General features: G+C 41.7%; 1 protein-coding gene across 6 annotated transcripts; it reads right to left on the minus strand.

Moving 5' to 3' along the window:
• Positions 1–2,627: 2,627 nt before the first annotated feature.
• LOC128052286 (procathepsin L) lies at positions 2,628–8,272 on the minus strand. Of its 6 annotated transcripts, none has more exons than XM_052644789.1 (9): positions 8,140–8,272; positions 7,340–7,443; positions 6,618–6,754; positions 6,213–6,335; positions 5,963–6,109; positions 5,634–5,858; positions 4,790–4,955; positions 4,144–4,261; positions 2,628–3,024 (listed from the first exon to the last, which is right to left on the minus strand). In XM_052644789.1, exons 3-9 carry the CDS (start codon positions 6,741–6,743, stop codon positions 2,925–2,927), a joined length of 1,005 nt encoding a protein of 334 aa, XP_052500749.1. In that variant the 5' UTR covers positions 6,744–6,754; positions 7,340–7,443; positions 8,140–8,272; the 3' UTR covers positions 2,628–2,924. The 6 variants fall into 6 exon arrangements, with proteins under 6 accessions (XP_052500749.1, XP_052500750.1, XP_052500752.1 ...); XM_052644790.1 differs by having other exon boundaries at positions 7,340–7,446; positions 8,140–8,232; XM_052644792.1 differs by lacking the exon at positions 8,140–8,272 and adding an exon at positions 8,011–8,114.
• Between the last annotated feature and the right edge of the window lie 460 nt (positions 8,273–8,732).

Genomic DNA, 8,732 nt, shown 5'->3' on the forward strand with positions numbered 1-8,732 from the left:
GATCTGGAACATAACTGGAACACTGGTCTGGAGACAACAAAGAGGTCTGGAGAAGAGGTATGTGGATAGAGCTCTCTGAATGGGCAAAAAGCATGAGTGTATTTTGAGTCCCAGGTGAATGCTCACCTAAGGGTGACCTCGGTAAATCAAGTGAATAGGATTAAGTGTGCTGTGGATACCAGATTCTTTACCCAGCCACTCCTATCATTGCCAATGGGCTTGTGAACAAAGCACCCATTATGGCAGGGATGGAGGTTATGCATGGGCTCAGCAACATGAGAACGGCAGCTCCATTATGGAGGGACTCTGACTGCTTTACTCCCGTGCCCCCAGAGCCCATAGAGTGTTGTCACATAAAAGTGGGATTTTAATACTTGAATATATATAAAGTACAAAAGTTTCAAAATATGGTACTAAGGAACAAGACTATGGAGTAGCTCTTGGCAATAGTCTATTATTTAGAAGTAGAGATGATCGTGGACATTTGTGAAATTCTGTGCTTAAAGTGAGTTGGTGAGTGAGTGATGGTCACTCAGTCATTTCCGACTCTTTGAAACGCCATGGACTGGAGCCCACTAGGCTCCTCTGTCCATGGAATCTCCAGGCAAGAATACTAGAGTGGGTTGCCATTTCCTTCTCCACTGCTTAAAGAAAAGATATCACTGATATTTGCTTTTCTAAATCCCAGAAGTTTTCCTTTGCTTTTCAGGCTTTTATACCAGTCAAAAGGTAACTAAGATTAGAAAATATGACCAAATTCAAATTTTACATGCAAAACACTTAATGTGGCCTTACTGCTCTAACTTTGATCAATCACCAATTATTAACAGAAATAGGCAGGCTATACTTGATTTTAAGAATTTTTTAAATGTTTACAAATTTTAAGAATTTGTAAAAATGGTTTATATGGGTATGTAGCTCTAATACTTGCATGCATGCGTTTAAGTCGCTTCAGTCATGTCTGACTCTTTGTGACCCCATGACTAGTCTATGGAATTCTCCAGTCCAGAATATTGGAGTGGGTAGCCTTTCCCTTCTCCAGGGGATCTTCCCAACCCAGGAACTGAACCCATGTCTCCCACATTGCAGGTGGATTCTTTACCAGCTGAGCCACAGGGAAGCCCCAAAATACCTTGAATACATACTGACTGAAGTATGTGCTATGAATGAAGCTTTATTACAGAGCCCTTTCCTTCCCTTTGACTTCCCAGGTGGCACTAGTGGTAAAGAACCTACTGCCAGTGCAGGAGACTTAAGAGACATGGGTTCCATTTCTGGGTACCCTGGAGGAGGGCATGGTAAAACCCTCCATATTCTTGCGTGGAGAATCACATGGATAGAGGAGCCTGGTGGGCTACAATCCATTGGGTTGCAAAGAGTCAGACATGACTGAAGTGACTTAGCATACATGCATGCAAGTGTTAGAGCTACATACCCACAAAAATTAATTTGCTGAATTCTCTCTCATCTTTCTTTACTTCCTATTATAAGGAACTATTCAAATATCTGGACTATAGAAATACTTGCAGTTAAGTTTGTACTTCAGATTTTTGTGATGATCAAGTTTGTTTCCAGCTCTATTTCAAGCCTATTGTCTCCTCTGAAAAAATAATCCTGTTAGATGGTAGATGTGGTTTGGAACTTTTTGCAAGCTAAAGTTATAGAAATATCAAATATACTAAAATACAATTTAAGACATCTACAGGAGGTATTCTGCTTTGCAGACTTGAAACTTTATTATTTAAATAAAAAGCCATCATACTTTCACTCAATTTAGCATCTACATGTTTGCTTAGTCTTTAGTTGTTTCAGGAGTCTGTAGACAGCACTGAGTTAGCCTGCTGTTGTAAAATTAAGATGAAGGAAAGCCTGACTGAATGTGGTAAACTGTATTTTCCAGAAATGGCTATGGACAAAGACTATTAAAGGTTTTGTGGGATATAAGGTTCCAGTTGTCCTCCATCTCTATTTCCTTCACAATAGATTATGGCTAAATTCAATACTTCTGCAGCATATTCTTTGTATATCCTTGACTGGGAACATGTATGCGTGCTTCTTTAGCTTGCAAGAAATGTACCTATTTTTTTACAATTTTTTTCCTAATAAAAATACATGGTTTCTTCAGAATAGCTTAAAGAAAATAATCATCCCTAATTCATCCAGAAGTCTGGCGTATTTCCTTCCCATCTTTTAAGTATACAAAAATACTGTCTTATTTGTAGTCACTCTGTAGCCATATGATTAGCCTCTTTTGTTCCTTTCTGAGGTTCTTTAATTCAGAGATTAGGCTGCTAAGCCGAAATGTGCCCTAGTGATCTCTTGTCAGTCTTCTGAGGCCAGAGGACTATTCTTGTAGCTCAGCCTCATTTCTTATGGATCTTGAACACATTTCTCCAGTTATTAACAAGCACCTGAAAATCTGTTAATCACAACCATTAAATTTACTTTTGGAAACATTAGGTAATACAGTTGACATAAAATATGCATATTTAAAACTAAAATATTTGGAAAGTCACCCAGTGTCTAGTCCTAATGCAACACTGAAACATTCACTTATGTCTTTATAGGCCAATTATATACACCAACTACTACAAGTTAATGCATTAAAAAGAGAAAGTTCCACCTTTATGTATTGAATTAAAATTTATTGTAAAAGGCAGAGTTTTATATATCCTTTTCAAAAATGAAAATTCAAAAGTCTTAGAGTTAAGCAATGAGTCTTCAACATTATAAAGCTATTTATAATAGTAATTAAAGTAGTGGTAACATTTTACCCTTATAAAAATGTCACAGCATTCAAATCACAACTTGGATCCTCAATGATTCAAGCGTATGATCTTATACAGTAAGGGTTTGGTCAGTTTTAAGATAAAATTCCTCCAGATATGCTGTCCTCAAGTCCTCTATCATCACCATCTATCAGCTCACACAGTGGGATAGCTGGCTGCTGTGGCAATTCCACAATGGTTGTTCTGGTCTTTGGCCATTTTCACGTAGCCATTCCAGCCCCATTCTGGACCCCAACTGAAAGAAGAACATGTTTTCCATTTTATACAAAGAATCAAGTAAACATTAGTTTCATTAATAATAACTAATAATTAAAATAGTACTTATCATGTATCAGGTACAATTGTAAGTTCTGTTACATATATTTATATTACTCCTCTGGGTCCTTATCTTTACTTTTTAAGGTAAGAAACTGAGGCAGAACTGAGATTCCAATGTAGCAGTCTGTCTCCACAGGCTATCTTACACCTCACTTTAAAGAGCTTTAGCTGTGAAAATTGATTCTTACAACCCTCAAAGACCTCTAAGCACTGGGAGTAAAATGCAATGGCAGGACATCAAATGATAATAGAAAGAAAGGATGCACAGAGGCCACTGGACTCTTGGACAATCTTTCAGACTGAAACAATCAGCAGAGGCAAATGTTTTTTGCCCACTATTCCTTGTTCAAAAATTAGAGACAGAAAAAGGAAGGCATTTTGGACTCTGTGGGAGAGGGAGAGGGTGGGATGATTTGGGAGAAAGGCATTGAAACATGTATAATATTATATATGAAATGAATTCCCAGTCCAGGTTCAATGCATGATACTGGATGCTTGGGGCTGGTGCACTGGGATGACCCAGAGGGATGGAATGGGGAGGGAGGTGGGAGGGGGGTTCAGGATGGGGAACACGTGTATACCTGTGGCGGATTCATGTTGATGTACGGCAAAACCAATACAATATTGTAAAGTAATTAACCTCCAATTAAAATAAATAAATTTATATTAAAAAAAGAAAAGCACAGCAATGAGGACCCAGAACAGCCAAAAATAAATAAAATCTCCACCTCTCAAAAAAAAAAAAAGAAAAAGGAAGGCAGCTCTCAACTCTACAGGTGAAAAATTCTTTATCTAAAACCATTGGGCTAGATGTGTTTCTGAATTAAGAAAATTTTCAGAATTTAAAAATGCAATGTTACAAATACATAATAATAACCCCAACAAACTCACCCCAACAAACTCACTAAAGAATCTTATAATCACATATTAGTACTTCTCTGTTTACTCTAACAAGGAGAACAACTTTCTGGGATTTCAAAATTTTTGCACCTTTAAATACTTCCCTTTTCAATTTAAAACATTTGGGGTTTTATACCTGTTCTTGACAATCCAAAATTTATTGTTATTTGAATCTGTTCCTTCAAAGCCATAGCCAACCACCAAAACACCATGATCCAGGTCTTTGCTGCTGCAGTCTGGATCATAATAAATACCTGGGAGAGTAAAATTCATTGTTGGGATAAGGAGCTCCAAGTGACACATGAAAGTAACTCATCCTATCGACTAATTAATAGAAGCATCTCAAAATTCAATGAAACATCATAAACAAATTCCAAATAAGACTTCAATAGTCAACCAAAAACAATAACTGATGAAAAATAAAAATAACTCAACTTACTAGAAATTTCCACTTAAAACTAAAAAATACTTCCAACTACTAGATTCTTTACAGTTCTAACTATAATTGTAAAACACTTTGAAAAAGGGCCCAACAATTGAAGAATAGTTACATATAGGTTGTATATAAAGAATTAATTACATAGCCATTTAAAAATATTTATGAAGAGTTTGTCATCATGAGAAAATGCTTAAAGTATAATGTCAAGTGGAAACACCGTTATTAAATGAATATACTCAAAATTCTTTAGTCATAGAAAACAGGACTCCATGAGAAAGTCAATTATGGTGGTGTCTTCCACTTCTGACTGCCTGAATTTCTATAATAAAAGACAAACACCTACCTGATTTATAGAACTGAAAGGATGCATGGCCTGCATCAATAGCAACAGAGATGGGGCCCACAGTTGCCACTGCCTTCATAAGGGCCTTCTCCCGCTGAGGGATGTCAACGAAGCCAGTGTCATTGGCAGCAGAACACTCAGGCTTATAGGTACAGCTATTTGTGTCCTTTTAAAGGTAAAGAGGGAAAAGACTTGATTACTACCATTCACCTCCTGGGCAACATGAATTCTAGGACCATTAAGACTCAGCAGTTTGCAACTTAAATGATTTCTAAGTCAATTTTGTTATAAAGCAGCCCAGAAAAATGCTACTGATTGGTTTGAAGTTGAAAAAGTAGTAGATATTTCTTCAATGAAGCCATTAAGATCTACCTGGCCATAATAAATTTTTCACTATGGAGAAATATGCATTATATACAGAATGGTGTTTCCTACCTGGCGCTAGTGGTAAAGAATCCACCTGCCAATTCAGGAGACACAATAAGACATGGGTTAGGAAGATCCCCTGGAGGAGGGCATGGCAACCCACCCCAGTATTCTTGCCTGGAGAATCCCATGGATAGAGGAGCCTGGCAGGCTACAGTCCATGATGTCACAAAGAGTCTGATATGACTGGCGTGACTTTGCACGCATGCATGCATAGAATGGCACACATATTCTACATGTTGCATAGAAGACAAACTATGTTAACTGTCTAAAATCAGAGACCTCTGTAATAGCTGATAATTTATAATGGCAGTTCTAACAGTTCACATCTAAAATGTGAATGCTGAATAAGGTGTCTCATATCTCTGAAAATGTTAGAAAGCAGAGCTGTAATGACAAGATAAGGAGCTCCTTTTACCATTGCAAGATATGGATAAGATTCCTCTGAGTCCAGGCCTCCGTTTTCCTTAATATACTGGAAGGCATTATCCATTAGGCCACCATTGCAACCCTGATTGCCTTGAGGCCGAGAGCAGTCCACCAGGTTTTGCTCACTCAGTGAAACAAGTTTGCCGGTTTTCCGGAACATCTGTCCTTCAAGAGCACCAGTGGCACTAAACGCCCAACAAGAACCACACTGACCCTGAAAATAAAAGAGCCATCAGTTTACAAGACAGATACAAAGATCAACAACAATCCATATACCTAAATATGCCTAAGAAGATCTGGATTTGAATACTGTCATACCTGGTTCTTCACAGGAGTTACATAGCCTTTCTTAGTCCAATCCACAGATTTGGGGACATCAATAAGGAGAGGTTCACGGAACAGTTTCCCCTTCTTATGCTTCTGATTTTGAAAACCATTCATCACCTGCCTAAATTCTTCATTGGTCTTTAAGGAAAAGTAAATAAAATGTAGAAAAAGTAAGAAGTTATTTTGCTAAAGTACTGAGCAGAGGAGGCACAAAAAATTCAGCAACTCATGCCACACTCACCATGTCACCAAAGGCATTCATTGCCATGCTGAAGCCATGTTTTCCTTGGCTGTATTCCTGATTATGCAGGTCAATTATTTTCTTATTCTTCTCCCACACTGCTCTCCTCCATCCTTCTTCATTCTAGATGTAAAAATATAACTGATCATTTTTATTTCTACTTAAAACCCAACCCATGTTCACCAAATGGATTTTCAGACAGAGAAAAATTATTGTCAGGAATGGCTTTATACTGCTGTTCTCCAAACTCCCACAGGAATATATGCCCATGCTGTGCTCAGAAATATATGCTATTAAGTTACTACCTTGGTCAAAGTTGACAAAACTACTCCAGAAACTATTCAGACCAACAGCACGGACCATTCTCTGTGAGGGTCCCTTTGGACATTTTCAGATGTTACCAACCATGTCATATAACCTCCTGTGTGTTGCCTTCCACTGGTGCCAATGCGCATCTAAATTTGGATCAAGTTTTGGAGCAGCTGAGGCTACTCCCAAGCAAAGGACAGTCAGGAAGAATGAAGGATTCATGTTTCAAAAACCTAAGAAAGAAAAAGAAATTAATAAGTATTTGATGAGGCCAATCCTTACACAAAAAAAGCTTACTTCTGAGATGTTACAACCACTATAGTGGACTGAGAACATTTAAATGATCTTCTCAAATATTTATGAAAGCTCTGTAGAAAAAGGTTAAAGATACAGATGGAGAAAAACAGATAAAATATTACACAAAATTATTACATTTTGATTCAGCCATCAAACTGAAAAAACAGGCTGATAAGTGCTATAGGAATTGAAACTGACTTCACCATGAGTGCACTGAAAATTCACCATGGTAAGGATCGCTCAGCTGGTAAAGTACCCGCCTGCCAGCGAAGGAGACGAAATAGACTCCAGTTCAACCCTTTGGTCGGGAAGATCCTCTGGAGAAGGAAATGGCAACCCCCTTAGATATTTCTGCCTGGAAAATTCCATGGACAGAAGAGCTTGGCGGCTACAGTCTAGGAGTCGCAGAGTCGGACAAGACTGAATGCACAGGCACACAGGCACGCAAGGGTCTCTGCCATCTTATGGGTCGGAGTCTTAAGGTAATAATAGCTAGGAAACCGCTGGTTCAGGTTACTTACTGAAGAAGGTACGCAGGTGACGAAAAATTGTATTTATCAGGACGCCTGACCCAAAGTAGGGACAGCCATGAATCCCGAAAAATGAGGTGCTACCTCACACCTTTCTTCTTGAGTAATATACGGCAGAGAGAGAGAGAGTTACACCTTCGAATCTCCGCTACTTGAAAACTTTCTGAAAAGCCTCCCCAGTACAAGGTGGGCCGAAGTGCACCCAGCCCTCCACCCGTCCTTCACCTTGTCCTGTGTAGCCCACACTCCTTCCCTCTCCCTCAAACTGGCACGCGATCACAACGGCGACCTGAGCCCCAGTTCTCGTGCCGGACAGGGCCCGACTCTGACTCCTAGGGCTCGGAGAACCCGGCCGGGCTGAGCTCGCACCAGCGTTGCAGGTGGGGCCAGCCCAGGAACGTGCCGGCCCACTCTCAGGCCTCCGCACAAGCCAGTCGCTTCCAGAGGATGTTTACGGTGGCGCAGCGAGCGACTGGTCCCGTAACCCGGCGTTCGGAGGTCAGCCTAATGCGATCCACCGGGACTTTGTGCCCGCTGTCGCCCAGAGACTGACCCGCCTAGTACCCGCTGTGGTCTCAGCTTCGCCCCTGGATTTCCCCAAAATAGCCCTTCCCCCTACACCACCTCAAGGAGGCCAAAGCTCGAGGCGGTGCCGACCCAACCTCGTTAACTCCCGGCGGGTAGACGCTGTTGTTTCCTGGAGGTCGCGCCTACTCCCTCCCTCGAGTCCCTGGATATCGCCTCCTCCAGTCTTTGGCCCGAACCCGCCTCAGCCCGACTGGGTCCCAGACCTGCGGCTTCCAAAGCTGCGCAGGCGCACTCCACGGTCACACGTTTATCTCTCCAAGGGTCGCCGAGGCCGGAGGTGCGGGCCAGGTCGCGCTTGACTCAGCCTTTAAGGCCTGGGTTTGCGGCCCGCCCGGCCCCGCCCCTCCCGCCTGCCCGCGCAGCGATTGGCTGAGCTGGTCAGCGGGCAGGGCCTCCAGGCGTGGGTATTCTGGGCGCGTGATGCGACTCTGTTCCAACTTGTCCCAGGGAAGGCCGTCCCAGCCTCAATGGGACCGAGTACGAAGAGCTGGGGGTCCGTGGGCAGTGCTGAGGAGGGGACCGGCGCCTTCCTGGGAACCAACATCAGCTAATTACCTCGAATTCCTATGTTCGGCTGGGTTCATGAAAAGAAGCTTACAGGGAGCCCCAGTTGGATTTTCAGTGTAACTCTGTACCTCCTTTAGTCCTAGAGTTTTTGGTGAAAATCTGCGGGAGGACTGAGAACTGTCTTGTCTAGGGGCTCCCGCTTATTCAACAGCAAAGGTTGGACAGGCTGGAGGAACCCCGAGCCCGCAGGCAGACGTGTTCCCTCCCGGGTTGAGGGTGATACTGGCTG

Source organism: Budorcas taxicolor, chromosome 8 (assembly GCF_023091745.1).
Source record: "Budorcas taxicolor isolate Tak-1 chromosome 8, Takin1.1, whole genome shotgun sequence".
NCBI lineage: Eukaryota > Metazoa > Chordata > Mammalia > Artiodactyla > Bovidae > Budorcas > Budorcas taxicolor.

Coding starts and splice junctions, on each gene's coding strand:
- LOC128052286 (XM_052644789.1), bottom strand. CDS start 6,743: ATGAATCCTTCATTCTTCCTGACTGTCCTTTGCTTGGGAGTAGCCTCA. Junction 5,859..5,962: donor TAACTCCTGTGAAGAACCAG/GTATGACAGTAT, acceptor TTTTATTTTCAG/GGTCAGTGTGGTTCTTGTTG. Junction 4,956..5,633: donor CTTATCCATATCTTGCAATG/GTAAAAGGAGCT, acceptor TACCTTTAAAAG/GACACAAATAGCTGTACCTA.